Source organism: Andrographis paniculata, unplaced genomic scaffold (genome assembly GCF_009805555.1).
Source record: "Andrographis paniculata isolate CXL003 unplaced genomic scaffold, ASM980555v1 Contig79END, whole genome shotgun sequence".
Lineage (NCBI taxonomy): Eukaryota > Viridiplantae > Streptophyta > Magnoliopsida > Lamiales > Acanthaceae > Andrographis > Andrographis paniculata.
Genome location: NW_026137616.1, coordinates 1,335,452 through 1,361,042, shown reverse-complemented (window position 1 = coordinate 1,361,042; position 25,591 = coordinate 1,335,452). Strand labels below are relative to the sequence as shown.

Genomic DNA, 25,591 nt, shown 5'->3' with positions numbered 1-25,591 from the left:
ATATATATATATGTGCATACTGGGATTTATTGTTTATCTTTATCGTGTATCAATCAATGGCTATATACATGTTTTTTCTTTTTTTTTTTTTTAATTTTTTTTTGTGATGGTCAGTTTTGGACTGTGGGAATTTGATTGATTACTTGGTTGATTGTGAATTGTCTATTAACAGCAATAAGCTGAAATAAGTAGAAAATCATTACACAGACGACAGCAGACAATAATAAATAGTCTCTGAATAATTCCTCCATTTTACACATCAATCGATCAATAAATGAAGTCAGTAGCAGTTACGTTGCTCCCACCCAACTTTTGTCATCCCAAAATCTCAACAAATAAAATAAAATAAAAATTAATCACCTTCTTCATAAGCATAGCTAACTAATTAATTAACCCCAAGAAAATAGCAAAAAAACAACAATCATAATCATAACCATCATCATCGATCTGGGGAGTTAATGTCCTTCCTTAGCTTGCTGCAGATATTTCATGTAAGAAATATATATACATATATAAATATCCATCTTCTTCTTCTTCCTTAATTCAGTGGTAGGACCTAAGAATGGCGCCGCAGAAAGTGCAGACGATGGCCCTCCATGTTTTCCAGTAAAAAGGGACGTAGCAAAACCTGGTGGCTGTTTTCATGTCGGCCACGCTGGCCCCGCCGCCGCACCGGGAGCATATTCCGGCCGCCGGCTTGCTCTGCCTCACCTTCTTCGTCTGGTCGACCAGGAAGCAGAAACACACCATTCTTCTTTGCTTTCACTTCCTAAATATGGATTATATTGCCAAATAATAATTATAAAATAAAATTAAAAATAAAAAAAAAAAGTGAAGATTTGCTGGTGGAGCAAAGTGGTGGTTGATGTGTTTTTACTTTGCTTATGATTTTCCCCCATCAACACATCCACAGTATTTATAGGCACCACAGCTTGTGGGCCCTCCCTCCTGAGTCAATCAATATTTTACATATATATATATAGACCATGCTGCAAGAATTAATAAAATTCGAAATAAAATTTAATTTATATATATATAGAGAGAGAGAGAGATGAATTTCAAAACAAGAATGGCCTTTTCTAGAGAGAAAGAAGAAGAAGAATTAATGACTAAGTTTGTTTCAAGTAATTTCACCATCAATGCAGTTGGATATTTCTGTCACACATTACTCTAAATTAATTAATTAATTAAAAATAATTGAAAAAATTTGCAATAGAATGTGCCCTTTCCACTGAATATGGTAACTATTTATATAAATGTTTAAATCCGTAGCTAAATACTTAGAATTCACATTATTACCACCTAAATGTTTCTTGAAGTAAAATAAATAAGTAATTATATTTAAATAAATGTAAGCGGTTGGGAGTTAAGAATGGTAGTGTTGGATGATCAGTAATTAAGCATGTATGCATGCATGCATTTATTGTCAGTCAGTAATTGCTGCTGCCTCACAATTATTATGTGATGCTTAGTTTTTTGCCCTCCCTAACTGGTAACTATCCCTTAATTCATTATATATATATACACACACGCATATGTGCTAGCTGTAATTTTATTTAATTTTATTTTCTATATATATATATATATTCTTATTTTATGTAGGTTGTTCACAGCTTGCTTGTGTCATTTACTCAACTTTCCCTTCTCACGATGTACTACTACTACATAAATATTTGTAAAAGGAAAGCCAAATTAAATACAAGGGGAAGAAGAAGAACCAATTTCAAATTTTGATATCAACAAGTTCCTAGCTAGATATTACTAGTATAATAGTATTCCCTTTCTTAATTAATGAACTTTTTCTTAGGGATTAAGAAAAATGATCCTTTGCTGATAATAATAATAATAATAATAATAATAATAATAATAATAATAATAATAATAATGTAGATTGGTCCGGAAAGATGGGAGCTAAGTGAGTGAATAAGGAAGGGAAACAGATTCCATTGGCTTTCAATTATTGAGCCATCACCGTGGGGTATACCAAACTTGTTTAGTTTGTTTGGTTGCTTATTATTTACCCTCCGTCTCTTATCTATGTATAGATTTGTTTTTTTGCACAAAAATTTTAAAATATTAGTATTATATTGATGTATTGTATGAATAGAGTAGAAAATACTAAAATAACCTTATTAGTATTGTGTGATATAAAGGTAATGACATTTGTGTAATATATTGTAAGGGAGCGGGCTAAAATAGAAAAATTGATAAATATTATTTATGAGAATATTAACATTTAATATAGTCAAATCTAAGCTAAGCCCAAACCAAACCATGCCCAATCCAAACTCAATTTCATATTTATTCTTGTGATGCAAAACAATATATGGAACAGTGATATTTTATGAGTTTTCCAGCATAATTCACCCTTCTCTCACTTCTTCCTCTTTCACCTACACCAACATATTCTAATGACAAATTGTATGAATTGGATAGTAAGTAAAAGAAACAAAATTTCCAAGAGAATTGTCCTCTTTAAATATCACCTTCAATTACTATAAGTATAATAAGAACAAACCAAAAATTTCAATTCAAGTATAAATGTTCTTCTACAAAGAGTTTGTTTGTTTTGTATTTAAATTTGCTTTTTTTTTTTTAACCAATATTATATTTTATAAGATAAAATAATATATTTTTAATAGAAATAATATCAACTGATGTAATTGATCAAACAAAAAAAGTTATACTTAGGTTTCCAATTTTATTTTTGTATCATTTGTCATTAATTGTTTTCTAATCAAAAAGATTAAATGAAAATTTTAAAAAGAATCACAACATTTATTCATCAATATGAAACAAAAATTTATATATATAGTATGTTATTCGGCTCAATCCCAAATCGATTATAACTACACCGTGAGGGACCGAAAATGGGTGAACAAAGTCGAAATCATATCCAAACGTCTTGACGACACTAAAAACTTCAAGATTTAAGACATGGTCAATTATAACATTGCGCTAATCAGTTGAGAAGAAATGAATACATGCACAATTCTCTCACGGAACAAAGAAGAAAAATGAACTTTCAAAAAAAATTAAAAAAAGAACAAGAAGAAGAACACAAATGTTAAAGAATAAAATCAACGGTCATAATTAGAACTCTCCATCGGACGGATAAGATTTGATCTCGCCATTTAGTGGATTGGGTCAGGTCCAATTAATGGGCCACATGTATTGGACTAGGCTCGCTATATATTGTATTGGGCCTCAATACATTATAGGTCAAAATCCCCGCAATCATAATTTGTATTTTAAAAGATTACTATATATCAAATTAATATTTACTTTTTACTTCAAGTATTATATAATATCATATCTAATAACTACGTATATAACATTAAATATATATTATTTTTTTCATACCTTTTTATCAATTTTTAATTTGAAACAAGTTAAAATTTTAAAAGTATAAAAATGTCCAAAAACTTGTGTCTAAATGAAACGAAGCCTTAAGACAGTATAAAAACATGCAAACCCTCTGATGCTTATCTGTACAGACGGTCTATGGCACTTTCTTGTATCTGTGAGTTGTCCAAAAAAGATGGAGCTGAGGAATTCAGCCAAATAATTTTGGCCAATAGACGTACAGAAAAATGTATGGATCAAGACATTTTGAAATAATGATTTTTTTTTTACAGATAATAAAATATATCTTACTTTGTTATTAGAAACAAATAGCACTAATAGCAAAAATTTCAAAAAGTGATATGAGTAAAATCTTGATAAATTATTCAATTGGTTTTTTTTTTTAAAAAAAATTCATATAATATAAATAAAGAAAATTACAACATATTGGAGATTCTTCTCCGCCTTCCTCCAACGGGCTACAGCGCTACGCCGCCCTCCGTCGGCCACCTCATCCCTGCAACGTCCAATCCTAGACCCTAATCGGCGGCTTCCCAAATCCTCCGCAACTCAGAGCACAGGGCTGACCGTCGCTTTGATCCCAGAAAAGATACACTAATAATTTTGAAAAATTGTTTCTTTGGTATGCTTAGGGCAAAGACTGATGAGGCTGTTGTCGAAACGCCATTTCGCATCCATCTCTAGCGCGCACTATCACTCCACATCATCCCAAATCATTCAACTTTGTGGGCAAGGTTTAGTCTCCGAATCTATTACCCTTCTTAATTCCATAAATGCCACGCCGCACCAACGAAATGTAGCTGCAAATCCAATAACGTACGCGTCCATAGTAAATGTTTGCTCGAAATCACTTCACTTCACTCTCGGCCTTCAGCTGCACTGCCATCTGATTAAGTCCGGACTGGAAGCAGATCGTTTCGTCGGGAACAGCCTTTTAGCCCTCTACTTCAAACTAGCCAAGGATTTTAACGACACTCGAAAATTCTTCGACGGGATGTTTTACAAGGATGTCGTGTCTTGGAGTTCTATAATATCTGTATACATTCGCGTGGGGAAGCCATGGAATGCAATTGATTTGTATCATGAGATGTTGGCTTTTGGGATTGACCCAAATGCGTTTACTTTGTCTGCAGTGGTCAAGGCATGTTCGGAGGTTGGGCATTTGAAACTGGGGAAGTGCTTACATGGGGTTGTCGTGACGTATGGATTTGAGTCCAATGAGGTGATTGCGGCTGCCCTAATTGATATGTACGGGAGGAGTTCCATGCCTAATGAATGTCACCAGCTGTTCGATGAAATGCCTGAACCAGACGATGTCTGTTGTACCTCAGTTATTTCTGCACTCACAAGGTGTGATTGTTATCAACAGGCTTTGGGTATGTTTTATCTGATGTCTAGGAAGTATGGCTTTTGGCCGGATTGTTTTACTTTTGGAAGTACTTTAACTGCTTTGGGAAATTTGGAAAGATTGAAGCAAGGTAAAGAAATGCATGCTCTTGTAGTCACGGGGGGCTTTCACAGGGATGTGTTCGTTAATAGTAGTTTATTGGATATGTATGCAAAGTGTGGGGTGATAGAAGAGTCCCGGCGCGTTTTTGATAGAATGGAGAGGAAAAATCCAGTTTCATGGTCTGCTTTGCTTGGTGGTTATTGTAGGAAAGGTGAATTTAAAGTGGTTATTGATTTATTTAGAGACATGGAAAAAGACCTTTATAATTTTGGAACTGTTCTGCGTGCTTGTGCTGGTTTGGCAACCGAGAAGCTTGGGAAGGAGGTTCACTGCCAATACTTAAGGAGATGTAGTTGGAGAGATGTTGTGGCAGAATCAGCCCTGGTTGATTTGTATGCCAAGTGTGGTTGTGTTGATTTTGCTTACAGAGTTTTCTTGAAGATGCCTGTTAAGAATTTGATCACGTGGAATTCAATGATTGGTGGATTTGCTCAAAATGGACGAGGTGCTGAAGCTGTTAGTATTTTTTGTCAAATGATTCAGGAGAAGGTTAAACCTGATAATATAAGTTTTCTTGAAGTTCTATTTGCTTGCAGTCACTGTGGTTTGGTGGACCAAGGGCGCAAGTATTTTGTTGCAATGCATAAGGACTATGGGTTGCAAGCTGGACTTGAACATTACAGTTGTATGATTGATCTTTTAGGTCGAGCGGGCAATATAGAAGAAGCTGAAGATCTGATTATGAATGCAGAATTCAAAAATGATTCTTCTCTTTGGGCATCTCTTCTTGGTGCTTGTGCCACGACAACAAATCCAATTGTCGCAGAGCGCATTGCCCAGAAAATGATAGAATTGAAACCCGATTATCACTTAAGTTATATTCTTCTAGCGAATGTGTACAAGGCAGTTGGGCGGTGGAGAGATTCTCTTAATGTTTGGAACCAAATGAAAAGAATAGGGGTCAGGAAAATGCCAGGAACGAGCTGGATTGGTGACAGCATGTTTAGTTCTTCATCTCCCTGAAATTTCAAGATACACCTCCAGAGATGAATGAATGGTAATAAACCACGTGGTCATTTTTTATTTTTCATTACAACTACAAGGAATGCTTATTATCATCATTCTACTCGTTTAAATCTATGCATGTGAATTTAGTGTTGTGGTTTTATGGAGTCCTCCCTGAGACGGTGCAGAAGTTGAAGTTGCTAAAGCCTAAAAGCTTATAGAAGCTTTGGGTGTGATATGTAAGGTTTTATACTATTATGTTCTATCAGTATAGGGTGGACTTGGACAATAAGAAGGATCTTGTCATGAAATATAGAGACAGTGGATCCATAGTTAATGCCCAAAACTAAGTAGACATGATAGCCTATCTGTAACCCTGCTTTAATTGCTTAGGGTAGGAGTTGGATAGTCCATGGCCTGCTTTGATTAACTGGAAGTTTTGGAGAGAGCATATTCTCTAAGTAAAGTCATGTCTTTTGCATAGATTAAAATCAATCTGGATGTCTTTCTTATGTCATTGTTCTATTGCTTGATTGACAGGAAAATAGAGCAGAATTTTAAAAAGAAATGGTAGTTAGGGCATGAAAAATTGCTCCTTTTAACTACTTTGTTAGCTGGATATCACTCAACTTGCAGTTCCTGGTTTTCATGGAGATGTGGGCTGTGGAGAAAGTTGCCAAATCTGGATTAGATACTTTTGCCCACACCATGCTAACTTATAGCAATCCCTGGATGATAGTGAAAACAATGAAGAAAGTAAGGGCTGCTGGTGTCGATGTCATGACATTTTGGCCTGCATATGCAGCCGTTGAAGCATCACATGCCAGTGTCAGAATGCATAATTCCAGAAGCCTTTGATAAGTATCAGAGTACTGGGCATGCAAATGGTTCATTTCTTGTGGTGATATGAATGGTAACAAGCAATTTCTCATAGTTTTCTTTCAGTCATTTTCACATATAGCCTTCTTTTCCAAGCATAGGCATTTGTTTTCTTTTTTCAATGCTGTTATAATCTGAATAGAATTACTTGATTGTGGGGTTCCTTTTAGGCTGTGTATGAGAACTCACATTATGGATTGCCTTTTGTGATAAATGCAATATACTATCTACAATTAAAAGCTGAATACATAACACATGGCAGAAGCTATACTACTGATTTATTTGAAAAGGTGGTAAGGTAGAGCTACAGTATAATATGTTCTCCTTTTTTTACTTTATCATAAATAGATAAAGGATGGGTGTGCATATTTGTCTTTTGGGTTGTTTTAGATAAGAATTATTATGTGGAAAATAGTGGTTGGATGTGGTGCTATATTAGGTGTTAAAAATGAGGTTTGTGAGCAGAAAAAAAAAAAAAAAAAAATCCTTTTATTGTAGATAACATAATGCAAAAATATATATATGTTGAAAACACAAATGGACAAAAAAGTAATGCTTTGATTCAAACATCATGTGACATGTACATAATGACTTGTATAATAATATAATGACAGTTAATTGTACATTATAACTTACTATATGTATGAAAAATGAACATCATTATAGTGTACTTAATAAAACTTAACAACGCAGAGCATATAAATCCACAATTCATATAGTGTTAGATTTAATTCTCTGAAAATTGTCTGCAATTTCACATAATGCTACTCTACTTATGTCTGTAATTTCTCAGTGTCATTCTTGTAGACATTTACTCCCTATAATGCTTGCCTTGAGAAATTTGTTTGAACTCTCCTCCATCATCATAATCTAAGCTTTTCTGTCACATTGTGGGACCAATTTTATGGATCATATTTTGTAGTTGTGTTCAAACAAGACAGGTAGTCTCATCTAGATTTTAGAGGTAGCAAGATGTGATATCCTTGTTGATCCTTCCCTTCTATGGGGATATCCTCCAGACCACTTCAACCTTTTAGCAGGATCAACAAAGTTGTTTTCATATCAAATAAATGACTGCTTGTAGAAACTAAATGGTATTTCTTATTTTCATAGTCTTGACTGAAAGGGAGAGGATATTAGTTGCCACAAAACCTGACCTTGGCTGCATGTGGTGTGCAGGGATTTCAAAATTAAGCATCTGGCCCATCGTCAGCTCCTCATATAAGGCTGGGAATTCTACATTAAGTCATTGATAGAGTTCGTGCTGCATCGCAACTTCTGGTGACTAATGACCACTTCCACAAACTCCATTTAAAGCTCATTCTGAGTATCCAGAGAAGGTTCTTTCCACTCAAAATGCATTCTTTGCAGGAAAGCATCTGCATAAGGTACTGTTCCAGCTGGTAGTGATGTTTATCAGGCTGTTTCCTTAGTTGCACATATCCCTTATATTCTTTTCTTTTATTTTTATACATTGCAATAGGTATTGGATTACAGTAACTATTGTTGTTTAGAAAATCTGTTAGGAATCACATAGTACTCAGTGTTGGGCATCTTTAAATGTTTCCTTAATATATGTTAGCTTTATAATTCTCATCTCCTATCATTACCCAATGAAATGTAGAATTTAGTGGAGTTTGAAGTCTTGACATGTTAAAGGATTGTTCTACAGTCGACATAACTGATGCTTATTTTATTTGACAGTAATTAGAGTCTGAGTACATTTAGGTACTGCCTGGAAGGAGGGGCGGGGTGGGGTTGGGGGGTTAAGCATTATATACAAAACAGGCAAGAATATACATACACAAATCATAGTCTTCCATCTAACGGCGATCTCTATAATAACAAAGCTCAAAATGTTTTTATTTACTGCAGTCTCATTTCACTTCTCTCGGCATATGGTCACTCTAACCAGTCGGCCTCAACACTTCCATGGAGTGGCACCCAGGAACAAATTAACTGGTGGACAATATCAATGACTATGTTGAGGATCTTGACAGAAGTTGCATCTAAGATAACCTTTCAGCAGCATATGGTGGTGGTGCCGGCACCGGATGTGCGAGGAAAGTAGGAAATCGTTCTCCGGGCATTAGGACTGACACTCCTCTCGGATAGACGGTCATCTGCACATTACAGGACAAATGACATAATGCACGAAGATCTTTCTTATCTGGAGGCACATTTTGAACCTAAAAAAGTTATGACTGTAAATACACAGCAATAACTGCATTGTTTACAGCAAGATTTTTTCACATCCCTTTTATGTTGCTTGTTTTTCACAATGTCCTGTGCTATGATATTAGATAAAGTTTGAATATCTAACATAATGAATGCAACAACTATTTTCAGAAGTTATGCCGACCCACATGTAACTTTCCAGCACCAATTGTGGTTCTTTGAGCATCAAAATGATCTGATTGACAGAATTTATGAGAGAGTAATAAAAAGTAGCAATATGATGGCTTAAGCAGACAACTCTAGAACAACATCACATGCTTAGGACAACAAAGGGTCCCATTCACACACACACACAAAAAAAAAAAAAATCCCTAAGCAATAAAAGGCATATATCATCTGTACTGAACTAATATTGCATTCTGAATCAAATAACATAAACTTTTTAAGATTCTAAAGACAAGACCCAAACATGAATGCGATTTGTTGTAATAGAAATAATCAAGAAACACGTGACCAAGTACATTCCAACAAAATCTAAGGTTTCAAAATGAATACGGCTGCTTCCAATGTTAAGCACTTACTCTGATTAATGATATAATTTCGAATGCAGGCAATTGATGCAAAATAATAGTCCTAGCAGATTTTCTACAAGGTGGGGTTCAATGCATCGTGGGCGAAAACCGACATATCGACCAAAATGAAAAAACCATAGATAAAATACCAACATATAAAGCATAGTGTGCTTGTTACAGGATCGGCTAAGATGCGAGTACAATTGAGGGCCAACTATATTCCTCATACTATAATGGATTAAAGGGGCCCTGAGGTAACCTCAGTGTCAAACATCAGCTTGGGCTTTCGACGACACAATCGAATTCGGAAAAGCTAAAGATGTTTGCAACTTTACCATTGCAACCATTAAAGCAGATAATGATGCTGCAATAGACAATTTGGCTGTCAATATTTCTTGGTAAAAATATGAAGTCAGTAAGATAATTACATTATTGTTAACTTGCTTGTTTTAGTCACATAACACACATCTTTAAGAAATTCCAAAACTCTTTCAATTGTTTAAATATTTTGTGTCTACTGAATCATGTAAAATTATATGCTTTCTTGAAAGTGCCCAACTTACCACCTGGAATCATATTTCAAGAATTATTTCTAATATAAAGGTAACAACAAAAGCTAATTTATGCTTCACAAGCTTGGAACTTGGAAGGCCTCATCATCATGTCGAGTTAAGTGAGAAGTTTTATACTATAATTTTTTTATTTTATTTTTTCTAATTGTTTTATTATTGGTTTTGAAAAAGAACAAATAAAATCCTAACAACAGTAAATAGTGTATGTATATATATATATATATACCTTAGGAGAAGGATGGTCTAGTTTTCTCATGTTGGTCGAATCACTGTCCGGGCTGCTGCCGTCGCCGCCTCTGCTGGCGGCGGCATCAGGTGGGGAACGTGGACGGAGGAACCTCTCGAAAACTGCCATGACAAGGAACAGAGAAATGAGGATAGCAGTTGCAACGAACCCAAACGACACCGCATTGACGGAGTTGTCGAAGCTCCTCCAATGCTCGTCTCTGTTCACATCGCCGCCGCCGCCCACCACCCCAGGCGGAACCCTAGGAGCCGCCGCGGGTTCAGCAGCAGCACCTAAACCTAAACCTATGCCAGCACGCCTCACCATTCACTCAGAATCATAAGTAACAAAAATCGCAGTGTGGCTTCAGAATGATTTTAGCAATGGAGAGGCGGGGCATTTCATTTCCGGGAATGGAGGAGGACAAGAAACTGGGAACAGATAAAACCCAGTTTTGACTTGGTTGATGGAATTGAGGAATCTGAATAACATTTAGCACATAAATGTGGCGGGAGTTGTTGGAAGAGGAAACAAATCAAGAAGAAGAAATGGTGCGGAGATTGATCGAATTTCGAGAGCTGAATTTATGCAATGTTGCCTGGTTTCCGGTGGGCTGTGATTGTGAGCCACAAGAAAGGGTGATGGATTTTAAAAAACCTTTGGGCGTGGGTGTCATTGCTCGTCACGGAGTTCCAAAAACTGTGATTGATTGAAATGATTCAGAAAGATATGAGTGAGAGAGAGGAGAGAGGAGAGTGCTCTCCCTGGAGGAGGCTTCTTGAGAAATACACGGCGATACTGCTGCATTTATATACAGGGAAGTCTGTGATAATTAATTAAACTTTATAAATTAAATCAATTATTTATTATATTTAAAAATATATTAATTATAATTTTATTAATTATGATATTCTTAATGACATTTAATATATATTTATTTTATTAAGAAATAAAAAAAATAAAAAAATTTCAAAAAAAAAAATTTGGTGAGATGGATCCCACACCGATCTCTTTTATATATATATATAGATTAGGGATATAAATAGACAAAATTATAATTTACTTTAATCATAAAATTAAATCAATTATTTTATTATATTTAAAAATATATTAATTATAATTTTATTAATTATGATATACCTAATAACATTTAATACATATTTATTTTATTAAAAAATCAAAAATCAAAAAAAAAATCAAAAAAAATTTGGTGAGGTGAACCCACACCGATCTCTTTTATATATATATATATATTAGAGGTATAAATAGACAAAATTATAATTTACTTTAATCATAAAATTAAATCAATTATTTTATTATATTTAAAAATGTATTAATTATAATTTTATTAATTATGATATACTTAATGACATTTAATACATATTTATTTTATTAAGAAATCAAAAATAATAAAAAAAATCAAAAAATTTCACAAAAAAGATTTGGTGAGATGGACCCAATACCGATCTCTTTTATATATGTATATAGATAATAGTCCATTCATCTCACGTACCATGTCCACGTTGTCGTTTCTGTTTCGTATTCCATATAATTTTTTTTAAATGATTACACATTTTAATTTCATTTTAAACTTTTTAATTTATTTTTTTTTTAATTTTAATTAAACTAATTAGTTATCTTAATTTTAATTTATAATTATTTATATTATAGGATAATTATTTTTATTAATGCATTCTTAATTATTTACTGATTATATATCTCATAAAATACAGTGTGTACACGATATGTAGGACGGAAAGAATAATTTATTATAACCATTTTTTCCCCTTTTGTACTATAAAATATTTTTTTAAAAAAATTATTTATTTAAAATATATTTAATAAATATAAATAAATATATTTAAATTTGTAATTTTCTACTGATAGAACTTATTCAAAATTTTTGTAAATAATTATTTTTATTTATATTTAAAAATCTTCAATTTTTATAAAGTTAATTTTAAGTTAATTACAAATTGATATTTTTGTCCAGACTCTTTAATTATTTTATAATCCGGTAGTGTGTCAATTAGTCTTGAATTTTTTTTACACTTTTAGTTTTTCGGCATTGAAAATATTTACGTGACATTCACATGACTTGTCGAATAACACATGTCTACCCGATTAGCAACACTTGACGGACATATGAATTATATTTTTATTTTTTAGTTTATTTAATTTATCCTTTTTGTAAAATAAATAAAAATCTAGATGTTGCCGAATAATCTTTTGTAATTTTAAAATAGCCAGTCTAGCTAGTGCTGTGCCCCAGCAATCACAGAGATACAATAAATTAAATAATAGTATTAATATAATTAATTACAATTAATGTGTTGTGTAGCACTAAAAGTGTTGTCTCCGTAATATAATTCTACCGCGCCGTACGCTAGCTGCTTCGGGTGGCGATGGAAGATAATTTGACGACCTCAACACATAATTAATATAATTACAAAAAAAATAAAATCAAATCATTTGGATCACAAATATAGTGTACACAATTAATTATAAAAACCATTGGATCAAATAAACCTTAATTCACTTGTAAATTTAATGTTTCAACTTAAGTAGTTGCATGCGTTATACAACAAATATATAAATACTTTATATGAATTGATCGGCCACGTAAAATTAATCAATCAATTTATTATTCAATTAACCTTTCATTACAGGGGTGTATTTATAAATTTGGTATGTATACACTGGTTTGTTTCTTTTACCAAAAAAATGGGTGTATTTCTTTCGGTTAAATTTGAAAAAAATTTATTTAAGTTTGATATTAAAATAATGTTTAATAAGATATTTTGTGTGAAAAAATATATATTTTTTAAAAAACACAAAATTCAAATAACATAATAAGTTCTTAGTAAATAAGTGAGGGAGTATAATTGAAGTGGGGGTCGATCAGTGCATGGGCAGGGACTGGGACAGGGACAGGGACAGGGGCATGCATGGCTGCTCTGCCCTGCTCATCCTCGATTTAACCAATTATTCGAGACTGTATCAGTGCATATATATGTGTATGTGAATGTATCTACGAATAATACTAAAACTTGGTGGTATCGATCTAAATATATTATGCACTGGCCAATACTCATGTGTAAATAAATCAAATAATTTATTATCCCATAAACATATACACCTAATTGTCCATATATATATATTCTACCATTATATCCAACCTTGCTAATTCTTTAACTATAAACATTAGAATAATAATAAAAGGAATGATTGCATTCCTGTTGTAATAAAAGACAAGAAGAAGAAGTTTATCGGTTGGCCATTTAATTTGGTTCACTTGTAATATCATTTTCAAACACTGAATGTACCTCAGATTTCTTCCTTCTTCTTCTTCAACTTCTTCTTCTTCTTAATTTCTACAAGTTAGTTATATGTTCTTGACTTGACTTGACATGACATGTGAAGGTGATGAGAATTTAGTCTTAGAGCACCAACAAGTGAGTGAGTGCATTTAGACACTTTCTCACAAGTATTTTTCGACTACTGTTAATTAGTTGATTACATGCAGATCTACTCATTTAATCAATTATAGGCTTCAATTGTTGTTTAAACTCATTTTACGTTTCACAATGTTCAATACTATAATTTATTATTATTATTATTATATTTCCTTTTATTTTAATTTTATTTGTATTTGAAATTATTTTGTTGGATTATGCTCTCTCATGACATCATGCAGTTGGGAGGTGAGGAGTGATAACCTCATTGGTAGCAAAGGGTAATGCCCATAAATATATTTCTGAGACTAAGATAAGGTAGACGAAAAAACAACAACTTACCCATTTTGAAATTGAAAGAAGAGGTATTTTATTTTTTATTATTTCTATTGCATTCGTCACAACACAATGAGTAGGCTATTTAATTTGTTTAGACCACAATTTTAATAAAATCCACTCATCGGATATATACATTAATTAATTGCATCTTAATATACACATGTAAGTTTAATTATGATTTTTGTTACTCTAATTGAATCTTTTGCGCATATATAAATACAACATGATAAAATAAGCACCAAAGTTTAGTGAAATGTGAAATAAAAATATAATAGTATCAATTTAAAATAATAATTAAAAAAAAAAACCCGTCAAGGTCAACCGTAAGATTCTCTCTTCAGAACGCAGCAATGGCCGCACAGTTCCTTCTCACCTTCTTCCTCGTACGGCTCGAAGCACTGCCACCCGACGCCGTTCGCCGCCGTGTCGAAGGCGTACACCTCCGACCTCAGCCTGGCGCCGTCGCCGGGCATCCTGTACCCCGCAAGGAAGTACAGGTAGTTCTCAATCGGCGCCATCGTCAGGTACACTCTATGCCGGGCCATCTCCACCGCCGACGACGGCGACAGGCAGTCGCAGCGCGATCCCCGGACAATGTTCCACAAATTCTCCTTCTCGTCGTACGCGTCGATGTGTCCCTTCCAGGGCATGAAGCAGTCGCCGGAGCTGAAGAGCTTCCCGTTCACCGCCGCGATCTGATACGGCGGCACGTCCAGGGCCCACATTCCGGCGACGAAATCCCACCGGTTCCGGCGGCTGTGGTAGACCTCCGCCGAGCTCCGCTTCATGATGAACGGCCCCTGATTCTCGCCGTCGTCGACAAATCCGCCGAACACGTGGATCTTCCCCTGCCAGGCGACCCCGACGCACTTATACCTGGCGGTGCTCATGTCGGGGAGAGATTCCCACCGGTCCAGAGCCGGGTCGTACACCTCCGCCGACGCGATGCCCGTCGCCCGGCCCAGCGTGCTTTGCCCGCCGGCGACGTAGATTTTCCCGTCGCTGACGGTGCAGGCGAAATTGAACCGCTGGTGCGCCATCGGCGCACTTGACTCCCACGTGTCGGTCCTGACGTCGTATCTGTGCACACAGGCGACGACTCTCGGGCTGCCGGCGGTGTCGCTTTGGCCGGCGGGCTTCCGGCAGAGGCGGCCGCCGATGACGTAAATGTGGTGGTCGAGAGGCGCCATGGCGAAATCTTTAAGGACGAGGGTTTCGTGTTGTCCGGGAATTACGATGGGAGTGGCGGCGCGCCGCCATGAATTGGTGGAGGGGGTGTAGCATTGGATGAAGGCGGAGGTGTGAACTCCGGCGGCGTTCTTGGCGCAGAAGGGGATGTAAATCTCGTAGTTGTCGGCGGAGGAAATGTCTCGACTGACTCGAGAAAGTCGAGAACATGAGCCCATTGTTGAGGTTTTGGAGGGCCCGGAAGTGCACAGAGTTGGGGTTTGAGGGACTAATATAGTCATGGAAAAGAAGTAAAATGACGACGGAAGCAACAAAGATTATTCAGAAGAATTTGATGTTATCGATGGAGGTGAGGATTGTAGTTTAATCCCATGTTGTTCCTTGTCTTGCTACAATCCCATTTCGATGAAAACAAGGGAACAAGTGTCGTTAGTACAATAAGCATGGGATTGGGCCTAAGTGGGCTGGGCCAAGTCTAAAGAATAATAATGAGATGAGAATGTGAATCCAGGTGGGTCCCGAAGGTATTTATTGAGAAAGTTTGATGGCCCATATTTGGTTATATCCGTACGGTGAGGATATATGTGCCTTTTAGAATGGGAATGGTTATGGTTGTGTGGCAAAACTGTGTCCTTACATTTCGGGAAAAGTTGACCTTCCTTGCACCCCCACCCACCCACCCCAATTACTTGCCTTTTTATTTCCCCATCCATTCCATTGTTATCAATCAATCATCAATTATCATGCAATTCACTTCACTTCCATCTACAATACTCTATACCAAGCTCATCTCTGCTCTGCATATTTTCCATTGCTGTCTTGCATGAGGAGGTAGAGAGTGGATTGCAGCCAAGGATGACTTGCCGGCAGCAGAGTGTTCTTCAAGATTAATCTCTGACATCGCCCTGCCGCCGGCGGGTTGTCCTTGGCTACCATTCATTCTGTTCTTGCCATGCCAGACATACTCGATGGACTTTACATCCTTGTATCCTACGGAAGAAGGAAGGGAGGACTCATTCCTTTACTTAATTCATAGCATTATTTTCATCACAACTTCAAATTTTCAGGAAAGATAGTGGAATATATACATACCACTATTTGTTGTTTTGAATTGTTCTCCTTCTGATTTCATGGACAAAACACATGCTTCTTTTGCAATTTCTCAAGGACACTACATTTTTATCACAATCCACATTTCCAATTTTTTTGCTGGTGAATTTGCTTGCGGACATTCGACAATGGGAGCTATGGCTATGGCTGCACTACCAGACATGACCATGGGATCTAAAAGCCTGTAATTTTAGTTTTCATAAAATCGTAGGTTGCCCTTCAAATGTATGGACATTTACCAATCAAATACATTTAGATTAAACCATCTAACAGCAGTAGCTAATACATGATATCCATAAATCAAGTTCTCACACGAACCCTCTCCCCCTTAAAATGGATGTATTTCCATTTAGATTGGTATTTCATCAAGAATAACTTCTGCTTGTCCTCTTGACCTAATACCTCAAAGGCTCTTGCAATTTTTCTCACAGTATCTTCATCCGGCTTCACGCCCAGCTCCTCCATATCAGCAAATACCTGAAATTTCAGTACCAGACACCAAGACTCATCCATCAGATAAAGCATTTTTAGTCCTTAAAGATTTACATAATATGATGAAACAAACAACTCAACAGATAAAAAAGGAATTGTAAGACTAATGCATATATAATCAATTGCAAAAGCTACAACAAGAAAGTACCTCTATAACTTTATTTGGCATATTGTTATGATAATACAAGGATATAATCCTAGAAAACAGCCTCTTTGAGATTGATCGGTTATGTGCATGTAAAATCATGTTCCATAGTGTTTCTCCTTCGTCTATCCTTTTTTCCATGTCAAAGGCAAGTAGAAGGGCATCGTATGTTGCCATTGTACCACCCTGGCCTTTGCTCAACAGCCACTTGGCCACCTGATACACACCACAGCATCAGTTAAACCTACATGTTCTCGGCTATTGGCGCAAATCCAAGAATATGATTATCAACCTGCCTGCTGATATAACAACAACATCATGTTTAGATCTCGTATTTTGTAAAATCCGAAAAAAGAAAAAAAAAAAAAAACAATGTCTTCAGCATGTCTATAGGCCAAATTAAAATTTTTTTAGTTTCTTCATTTAGTGATGCCTCAAATTAAAGAGTTTGTGACCTACAATCCACATAAGACATTCAAAAATCTGAATCAATTTCACAATATAATTTACACATAACAATACCACACGAAAATTGTAAGATCATGCAAATTTCATACTTGAATTACTCGTTTCCACTGATTCCTCTTCCTCAATATTTTCAAAGCCTTTGCTGCAGCAATTAATGGGAATTCAGTCTCCCAAGCTATCCACTTATCTAGTGCACCGTAAACGGCAGCCTTTTCATTTGGAAGTCCAGAAATCTGCCAGATTGATTGCTTTTGAGTGTACAAGGAATGAGCTCTACTATTATGGAACTTTAGCAATATATATGTGTATGTATATACATACAATAAAAACGAAAATTATATATGCAGCTCAAAGATGAAAACATTTTTTATGCTAGGGGAATAAAAAAAGGGAGACAATGTCATTCAACAGCTTATTTAAAACCCAAAAACAACTGAACGTACAGTTTGAACAAGATTCAGAGCTTTTTGTCCTGAACAAGCAGAATCCCTCTTTTTCCATAAGTGATGTTCCTTCTTCCCCGACCTCCGAATTGTTTTTCTGTCAGTTCATATAAATAGAATGCTATAAAAAAGAATTCTGCATTCAGCTAAGGTAGAGATCAGGAATAAGAAATGGCATGATTTCCCCTAACAACAAATACTCATATCACTTCCATAGACGAAATGCAGTTAATTATTATAAAGTAAAATAAAGTAGAATTACAGATAATGAAAGCTAATACAAATTAAAGCAAAAATAACCAAAAAAAAAGAGTAAAGCACCTACTTGTCTCCAGCATTGGGTACAACCAAAGAATGGTCACTTCTCTCATGGTTGCTTAGAAGAACAGTGCCTTGCAACTAAGCAAATATAATATTATTTTAGAAGTACTCAAAGACTAAAACAAGTGCACTTGTTATCAACAAATTGAGGGCAAATACCCCTTGCCTTCTCTGAAAACAACGCGTTCTTTGATGCCAAACATTGTATTTGTAGGAGAGGTGCAGCTTCCGCAGATCAACAGAGAAAACCTGAATATTTTAAAAGCTTCACACCAAGAACAATGAACAATTTTGGGGGAGTTAGACAACAAATAAAAATATAAACCCTAACCTGCTTTTGCGTAATGAAACAGGGGGCACAAGAAACTGTATCCATGGCAACCGATGAAAGGTCCCTTCGTGCTAGGAAGAGTTATTTTCTCCTGTGCTACACTATACACTTTCATTTACATGAAATTTTGATTCAGTAATTTGATAGCTCATCTAAGAAAGTTGAATGCAAAGAAAATTCATGCACATAAAAAGGACAAAACAGAAAGCGAGGTAAAACGAAACTAAGACATTGTAGCAAGTAATCAAACTTATCTTCTTATAAAATTAGCAAACATCTGCACATAATCACAAGACAAACTTCCTTCTTCCATTCCCTCAACCCCAATACCATCCCTTTGGTATCTTGACCATCATCTATTCCCATGTTCCACAATATGAAATATACAAGTTATGGTTACCTGGTGCTTTTATAAGAATATGAATTTATCATGATAGCGTTGCATTCTATCAGAAATACATGATAATGGAACATGCGAACAAGCAAAGTATATCCATTGTTATTAAGATACAAATATAGACAATTCAACATATTGTAATGGATAAAACAGTACAATTTAAAAGGGCATTTTCAACCCCAAAAGTAGCTCTTGATGTAAAAAATGAAAATTGAAGTCCGGGACAGATCAAACAAATCAAAATTATAAACATATATATTTCTTACTAATATAACAAATCAACGACTACTTTTGGTCTCCCATTTATCTCTTTTCATGCTTAGTTCTGAAGAGACGGCAAATCTGCCATAGAAGACATTAAGCAAGACTTTAAAACATCCATACATACTAAATAAACATAGAACATTTCAGCTAAGAACAATCAATAATTAAAAAAAAATAAAACTCAAACAATCAGAAATTACACTAGTATAATTTACAAGCACAGATAAGAAGTGCAATATATAAATCAAAAGGCAGAAAAAAAAAAAAAAAAATGTCGCTTACCCAAAGTTAGCAACTCCTTTCATTCCGAAAAGATCTTTAGCAGTTTCTGTGACTGAATCTCGCTAGAAAATCTCTGATTCTGTTGCCGGTCACTGATTCGCTTCCCGCCGTTCGTTTCCGCTTCAAAACAATTCAACAGAATGACAAATCAGCTTGAAGATGAACTCAAAGTGGACCAAATTTTGCAGTGATAGGGAAGAACTAGATATATCAAATCAATTCAACAAAACGCTCACATAAAAAACTCTTCTTGTACAACGAAGATGAAGTGAACGGCGTACGGACGTCTGGACGAGAGCATCCACTCTTGAAGAGGCTCCCCAGATCGTATCTCTTTCCTCTCATATATTTATATTATTAAATTGAAAATAAAATTTTATAAGTATAATATAAAAAATAAACAAATAAAATAATAGTCTCTCCGTCCCAAAAGTAGAACATGAACATTTAAGAAATATTGATATTATATTGATTGTTGATAAAAAGTACAGATAAAATAGTTTTTTTTTTTCCTTTATAAATGTATTAGTGTAAAAAGTAGTGGTACATAATAAAAATGAAAAAAGACTTACAAAAATAATAAACATTACAATAAAATTTATTGAGATGGAGGGAAAATTATATAACAAAAATATGCAAAATATTAAAAATAAAATAAAATTTAATTTCAAATTAAAATAAAACCGATCCAAAACTCCTCTTTTATGACAAAATTGTGGCATAGTTCTTTAAATGAAAGTATATGAATTAAATTCATAACTTATGAGTAATAAATAATACAATATCTCAACCATTAGGCTAAACATGGTCTGACTTTAGTGAATTCAACCTGATTGATTGGCTTGTCAAGCTATGGTTAAAAAAATTTCCAATCTATTTTTTCAGACCCAAACACCTTTTTTTAGTCTAAAGTTTGGGTCGAATTTTCAAGTAATGCTTTTATTGTTGCCGGCTCTTATTAATATGAGACCAAAAATAAAAAAGGATCAAAGACATTTTTCAAGTGTTACGAATTGAATGTAATAGATCAAACATATTTTCCCAATATTCCATCCTTCACAAACTATGAAAATTCATAAAATTAATAATTTTTTTTAATATTATTTTAAGTATCATTTGTATTTAAATTCATTTATAGTTAATATTAATTGGCATTCAATAATGTTCAATATAAACAACGCAAGCAACCTAATCCAAATATTATTAAAGGAAAAAATATACTCCTAAAAATTAGCATGACAAAGAAAATAGTAGTAATATGGCTAAAATGTACATTATGACATACATTAAATTGTGTAACATAAACCATAATAATTAGCACTGTATAAACAATAAAATATAAATGAATGTAATTTCTTAAACATTGTTCAAGAAGAAAGGGATAGATAAAAATATTTATCATGGGAACCATGTTAGTAAAAATTTGTTGGGTGACATGAACATATATATGTATGTATATAAATGTAAATCATATACTAAAATATTCAAAATTTAATTAACACTCCATTGAAATCCAAGTTGACTTAGATGTTCATAAACCATTCTCAACATATCATCATCCTACCAATGTACATTGATAGGAAAAGATAAAGGTAGCACAAAAAGGCAAGGATAATCTGTCCACAACCATTAATCCCATCAACCCATATTAAGTATAAAAGTCGTCGCAGAAAACAAAAGGCGAGGATATGCTACTGGTGATTGCCATGTTCCCGAAGGACACCATTTCCCATTATTATGGAAGGGGTCTGGAGAGGTTTGAAGTCCTAAATGAAAGTCTCGCACACTCTTGAAGATTGTAGTTGAATAGGTGAAAAAGAGACTTTCTCAAACTACTAACTAATGAGTTAAAAACACACACTTTATTTGAAGAGTAACTTTGGCAATACTCCAAGCTCCAATCTACTTTGTTGCTTCCGCTGATGTCTGCATAAGTTCAGATCTTCAACATCAGTATAAGCAGCAAAACTAATAATATGCATTGGTGGCAAGTGTCACTGAATTTTGACTATTGCAGTAGATATGTGTGCGATTACACGATCAAATTTAAGGCTATGTTTAGATAAACGATTTTGGAGTTATGAAAATTTTTAGGAATAATAAAAACTTGGTATTTGATATGATATTTTGTGATTGTTACTTCTGAAAGTGTGTATGTAAACAAAGCCTAATTACTCATCACACCAAATGCAATAAAGAAATTATTTTCCAAGGGATGGAAATAGCACCTCGGGTTTGTCCTTCTTCCCCCTTGTGAATAACTTGTACCCTCCATAGAAGAGCAAACCCCATCCGGATAAAGATACAATCACAAACTATGAAGACAAAAGTTTAGCAAATATATATATATATAAAAGGTTAGCAAATATAAATAAGTAGCGTAATGACCAATTAATTGTTTACTTTTTCAGTTGATCGAAAGATGAAATATAATTAAACAAGTAATAACTAAAATCCCAAACAAACCACAGAGTGAAGAACCACAAGTATTGATATAATGAAGAAAGTGGAAAGATAAGTTTAATAAATTCCAGGCATATAGAAGTATGAGCAAACAGACTTTAAATGGCACAGGGTAATAATATTATGCAGAACATTCTATCCTTGAAATTGAAGACCGAGTGAGACAAGAAGAATCTAAATCCAGGTATATGAAACTATGAATCAATCTTCATATATGATGGTAAAGATTGAAGAAAATATTAAACAGATAATACCAAAACTGATTTACACATTAGGGTCAAAACTGGAAACTGAACTATTAATGCTTCATCCAATCAAAGAATCAAATCCCACTTGCAACACCTCTACTGCCACTAAGCCAAGAAAATTGTCATAACATACATTTACAGGCAAATCTTTCTAAACCAGGGCTACCACCCGACAGAATAATAAAAATTGTTGGTTTGCATGTTTCGCAAAATGCAGTTGGACATAAATCATTTCTGCTCTCTTCCCATTCACACCAGCTTCATTATTTAGATACATTAGATGGTTATATAGTCATTTCCTGTTTGCCTACATCTCAGGTGGCAAAGGAGTTTTCAAGCATATGAACATCTTTCAAGACTCTCCATGGACCTTGCCATGCATTTCATTCCTCTCCAGTCTTATCTTCAATTAATTTTAAATGGCTCCCTACAGTTTCAATAAACATATCAGCCTTACAGTTCATGATATCAAGCCCTTGTACAATCACCTTGGTACAAAGTAACCTGGCTCTCTTATGATTAGCATCGCAAGATAGAATTACAACCCAACTTTATGGACACCACAATCATTGCACCGTTTGCACCATCTTAATGCACAATGCTTCCAGCCATACTATACTCTTTTACCTTTTTTAACTAAATTATTCTCTATGAACGAGCATCTAAATAGAGCTTAACCTTAATGGGTATAGAAATTGAATCAATTCCCCTTTAGTCCAGATTAATACCTCTTTGATCAATCTCCATAACAAGTTTAAATAAGAATGATATAAATGGATTTATACAGAAAACAAATGAATGCATAGCATGTATTGTTGCAAGACTCACATGTTCTTCCTTCCAATTGCCCGGATTCATCGGATCTTTCCAACAGTCAACTTTTGGTGGGCCGTGATGATCTACAAAACCCAAAATTTCAATATAAACCTAAAAATTTGTCATAGCACTGGAGATCACAAAATGGAGATAACATATGCATGAAATCATCAACCGAGATAGAGTCAAAATAATGAAACATTTCGTTTACTTGTGTATTACAAACTACATTCTAACAATTCATCAAAAAGATTCTTAAAAATGTAAAAATGATCATATCCAATACATAATTTTCATCTAAAAAAAAAAAAAAGAAAAATCAATCCACCACCTATTTTCTATTAAATTTTTTGCAATTCCCAGAACAACATTAATCATCAATATACTTCAAGATAAGACTAAACACAACCGAGTTCCATTACGGCCTACAAAACCGAACATTCTAGTAAGACAAAATCTACGGGAGAAGAAAACCACAAAACGGTGGGCAGAATACACAAGTCGATGCATTAGCCGCCATATGTTCGTAACATCTAGTATTCCTAGAGAAAACCAAAAACCAATCGTAGCAACAAAGACAATCACAAAACGGAGAAAAACACACATAGAAAATCATTAACCATCATATACAAAGAAATGAAACGATCTAAACGGAATCAGTACCAGCGGAGCCGGCGAGACCGCGGCGGGGGATCAGAGAAGACGCTCCACCGGCGGAAGAACCGGTCGTCGTGAAACGAGACAGATTCGCGGTCCTTCGAGCTGCCATAGCCGCCAGAGAAGTAGCCATTGCGGGTCACAACACCCTACCTTATCGATGCACGATTACAGAATGGGAATCAATACGAGGCCAGAACGACGACCGTCCGCTGCTTCTGCGGCAGTGGGAGAGACAGGAAAGAAATTGATCTGCCGCTTGCCCCCACGAAGACAGGTAGACAACGAAGGGCGGCTTCATTTTGGGCCTAGAAGACCATTAAAGGCTAATAAGGCCCATTAAGCCCATTCAAAAAATTATAGTCGTAAGTTGTCACATCTCAAAAAAAATACTTAAATGATTATTCTAGGAAGAAAACAGAGGCATAAATGGTAATTATATTACAAGACCGACAGGGGTACATAAATAACCTAGGAAAAAATTTCAATGACTATATGTTAAAAGCTAAGAAAATTGGAAAAATGGATTTATGTGATCTGAGATCAGAGCAGCTTGGCCATGACGAGGTGAGACCATATGGGGAAGGTGAGGACGACGATGAGGACAATGAAGAGTAAGAAGGCAATACAGCACCATTTGCGGGACCCCTTCTGGTACTCCCGGGCCTCCTGTAGCTGCTCGGTGCCACGTCGGACGAAGGAGCTGGCGTGCGCCACGTGGCTCTCGATGTCGTTGAGCTGCTGGCCCTGCGCCTCCACAAGCGCCGCCATGTCCAGGAAGAGCTGGTGGAGCTCGACGAGGTTCTTCTCGATGTCCTTGACGGCGTCGTGGCGCTCCTGGATCTCAGAAATGGCGTCGAGGATCTGGCCCCGGCCCTGCTCCTGGATGGCCTTCTGGAGGAAGGTCTCGCTCTCGCCGCTGGCGATCATGTTCTCGACGGTGTCGTCGTCGGGCTTCTCGCCGGTGACGGTGAAGTAGCGGCGGGCGACGGTCTCCTTGTACTCGTCGTTCATGCGAACGCGGAGGGCCTGGAAGTCGTCCATGAGGGCCTTGAGCTTCTTGCCGAGGCCGCTGACGACGGAGGTCCGGGTGCGGTCGGCGGAGGAGCCGGGACCGCAGCCGGGGACGCGGCGGTTGGCGGCGTTGGACTTCTCGAGGGCCTCGAGCTTGGACTTGATGAGCTTGACGCGCTTCAGGACCTGAGTGACCTCGGCGTCCATCTTGCCCCGGAGGTCCTTCATGGTCCTGGCGTTGTGGGCCGTCTTGCACTCCTCGTTCGCCTGCTGCAGCCGCTTGTACATCTTCTCCACCTCCCCCATGTCTTTCTTCACCCCCTCCACCTCCTCGAAGAACTGGTCCAGGCTCACCCCCTCCGGCCCCTCTCCGCCGGCCTCCAGGTCATTGCTCGGCCCGCCGGTCGTGGGCTTCAGGTCCTGGTACTTCCTGAAGGATTGGGATGAGAAGAGGTCGTTCATCTTGCCTGGCCGATTTTAATTTAATTCAATTTAATTCAATTCAATTACTCCCTCCTTTTCTTTCTTCTTCTTCTTCTTTTTTTTATTTTTTTTTTAAGAAATTCAGAGAGAGAGGATTATTGCTGATATAAATAATAATAATTATTATTATATATGGCTGGTCCGGCAGCTCTTCTTGCTCTCTCCGGGCGGTGGCAGAGGCAGAACGCGTGCATGGCAGGAGGGAGAAGAAAAGATGGCAAAAGCCGAGAGAGAGAGCTGTCGGAGAAATGATGATATTTTGATTTGTTTAGTAAAAAATAAGAATTAGAGGCATTTAGAAATTGGTAATGGTCAGCCAAAACCTGTTTGTGGCTATTCTAGAATATAGGGACACACCCAACCCATACCCATTGGTTCTCTTTCATTCTAAATCTCATTCATTAACAATGGATTTTGCCATTGGCAT

General features: G+C 35.9%; 7 protein-coding genes across 11 annotated transcripts; 1 reads left to right on the top strand and 6 right to left on the bottom strand.

The window, feature by feature from the left end:
- Positions 1–216: 216 nt before the first annotated feature.
- Positions 217–895, bottom strand: LOC127240526 (uncharacterized). Its single transcript, XM_051259246.1, has one exon. The coding sequence runs from the start codon at positions 748–750 to the stop codon at positions 544–546; it is 207 nt and encodes a 68-aa protein (XP_051115203.1). The 5' UTR covers positions 751–895; the 3' UTR covers positions 217–543.
- Positions 896–3,803: 2,908 nt separating this feature from the next.
- Positions 3,804–8,718, top strand: LOC127240415 (pentatricopeptide repeat-containing protein At1g03540). 2 transcript variants are annotated; one of them, XM_051259093.1, is made up of 4 exons: positions 3,804–5,873; positions 6,362–6,734; positions 7,880–8,088; positions 8,576–8,718. In XM_051259093.1, the coding sequence occupies exon 1, from the start codon at positions 4,010–4,012 to the stop codon at positions 5,837–5,839; it is 1,830 nt and encodes a 609-aa protein (XP_051115050.1). In that variant the 5' UTR covers positions 3,804–4,009; the 3' UTR covers positions 5,840–5,873; positions 6,362–6,734; positions 7,880–8,088; positions 8,576–8,718. The 2 variants fall into 2 exon arrangements, with proteins under 2 accessions (XP_051115050.1, XP_051115049.1); XM_051259092.1 differs by lacking the exon at positions 8,576–8,718 and adding an exon at positions 8,405–8,449.
- LOC127240416 (uncharacterized) lies at positions 8,689–11,009 on the bottom strand. Its single transcript, XM_051259094.1, has 2 exons — positions 10,249–11,009; positions 8,689–8,823 (listed from the first exon to the last, which is right to left on the bottom strand). The coding sequence occupies exons 1-2, from the start codon at positions 10,573–10,575 to the stop codon at positions 8,710–8,712; spliced, it is 441 nt and encodes a 146-aa protein (XP_051115051.1). The 5' UTR covers positions 10,576–11,009; the 3' UTR covers positions 8,689–8,709.
- A 3,239-nt stretch (positions 11,010–14,248) lies between these two features.
- LOC127240576 (uncharacterized) lies at positions 14,249–15,777 on the bottom strand. Its single transcript, XM_051259317.1, has one exon. It carries the CDS (start codon positions 15,509–15,511, stop codon positions 14,360–14,362), a length of 1,152 nt encoding a protein of 383 aa, XP_051115274.1. The 5' UTR covers positions 15,512–15,777; the 3' UTR covers positions 14,249–14,359.
- A 734-nt stretch (positions 15,778–16,511) lies between these two features.
- On the bottom strand, positions 16,512–19,899 carry LOC127240711 (pentatricopeptide repeat-containing protein At4g18975, chloroplastic). 4 transcript variants are annotated; one of them, XM_051259526.1, is made up of 10 exons: positions 19,720–19,895; positions 19,484–19,603; positions 19,204–19,279; positions 18,541–18,648; positions 18,369–18,458; positions 18,214–18,287; positions 17,889–17,985; positions 17,535–17,693; positions 16,981–17,193; positions 16,512–16,817 (listed from the first exon to the last, which is right to left on the bottom strand). In XM_051259526.1, the coding sequence occupies exons 4-10, from the start codon at positions 18,583–18,585 to the stop codon at positions 16,641–16,643; spliced, it is 855 nt and encodes a 284-aa protein (XP_051115483.1). In that variant the 5' UTR covers positions 18,586–18,648; positions 19,204–19,279; positions 19,484–19,603; positions 19,720–19,895; the 3' UTR covers positions 16,512–16,640. The 4 variants fall into 4 exon arrangements, with proteins under 4 accessions (XP_051115483.1, XP_051115482.1, XP_051115485.1 ...); XM_051259525.1 differs by lacking the exon at positions 19,204–19,279 and having other exon boundaries at positions 19,720–19,893; XM_051259528.1 differs by lacking the exon at positions 19,204–19,279 and having other exon boundaries at positions 17,535–17,678; positions 19,720–19,854.
- Positions 19,900–20,959: 1,060 nt separating this feature from the next.
- Positions 20,960–23,930, bottom strand: LOC127240692 (uncharacterized). The gene is made up of 4 exons (XM_051259502.1): positions 23,674–23,930; positions 23,023–23,093; positions 21,712–21,798; positions 20,960–21,409 (listed from the first exon to the last, which is right to left on the bottom strand). Exons 1-4 carry the CDS (start codon positions 23,798–23,800, stop codon positions 21,386–21,388), a joined length of 309 nt encoding a protein of 102 aa, XP_051115459.1. The 5' UTR covers positions 23,801–23,930; the 3' UTR covers positions 20,960–21,385.
- A 280-nt stretch (positions 23,931–24,210) lies between these two features.
- LOC127240481 (syntaxin-125-like) lies at positions 24,211–25,143 on the bottom strand. The gene has a single exon (XM_051259187.1). It carries the CDS (start codon positions 25,141–25,143, stop codon positions 24,211–24,213), a length of 933 nt encoding a protein of 310 aa, XP_051115144.1.
- Positions 25,144–25,591: the final 448 nt, after the last annotated feature.

Bases quoted from the DNA above. Each gene is read 5' to 3' on its own strand.
- LOC127240526 (XM_051259246.1), bottom strand. From the start codon at position 750: ATGGTGTGTTTCTGCTTCCTGGTCGACCAGACGAAGAAGGTGAGGCAG.
- LOC127240415 (XM_051259093.1), top strand. From the start codon at position 4,010: ATGAGGCTGTTGTCGAAACGCCATTTCGCATCCATCTCTAGCGCGCAC.
- LOC127240416 (XM_051259094.1), bottom strand. From the start codon at position 10,575: ATGGTGAGGCGTGCTGGCATAGGTTTAGGTTTAGGTGCTGCTGCTGAA. The intron at 8,824-10,248 runs GTATATATATAT...TGTAATGTGCAG, and splicing joins TAGACCATCCTTCTCCTAAG to ATGACCGTCTATCCGAGAGG.
- LOC127240576 (XM_051259317.1), bottom strand. From the start codon at position 15,511: ATGACTATATTAGTCCCTCAAACCCCAACTCTGTGCACTTCCGGGCCC.
- LOC127240711 (XM_051259526.1), bottom strand. From the start codon at position 18,585: ATGGATACAGTTTCTTGTGCCCCCTGTTTCATTACGCAAAAGCAG. The intron at 17,194-17,534 runs GTATGAAATTTG...GGTGTGTATCAG, and splicing joins AGTGGAAACGAGTAATTCAA to GTGGCCAAGTGGCTGTTGAG. The intron at 16,818-16,980 runs GTACTTTCTTGT...CTGAAATTTCAG, and splicing joins TGCCAAATAAAGTTATAGAG to GTATTTGCTGATATGGAGGA.
- LOC127240692 (XM_051259502.1), bottom strand. From the start codon at position 23,800: ATGGCTACTTCTCTGGCGGCTATGGCAGCTCGAAGGACCGCGAATCTG. The intron at 23,094-23,673 runs GTACTGATTCCG...TGGGTTTTGTAG, and splicing joins CGGTCTCGCCGGCTCCGCTG to ATCATCACGGCCCACCAAAA. The intron at 21,799-23,022 runs GTGAGTCTTGCA...TTGTCTTCATAG, and splicing joins GCAATTGGAAGGAAGAACAT to TTTGTGATTGTATCTTTATC.
- LOC127240481 (XM_051259187.1), bottom strand. From the start codon at position 25,143: ATGAACGACCTCTTCTCATCCCAATCCTTCAGGAAGTACCAGGACCTG.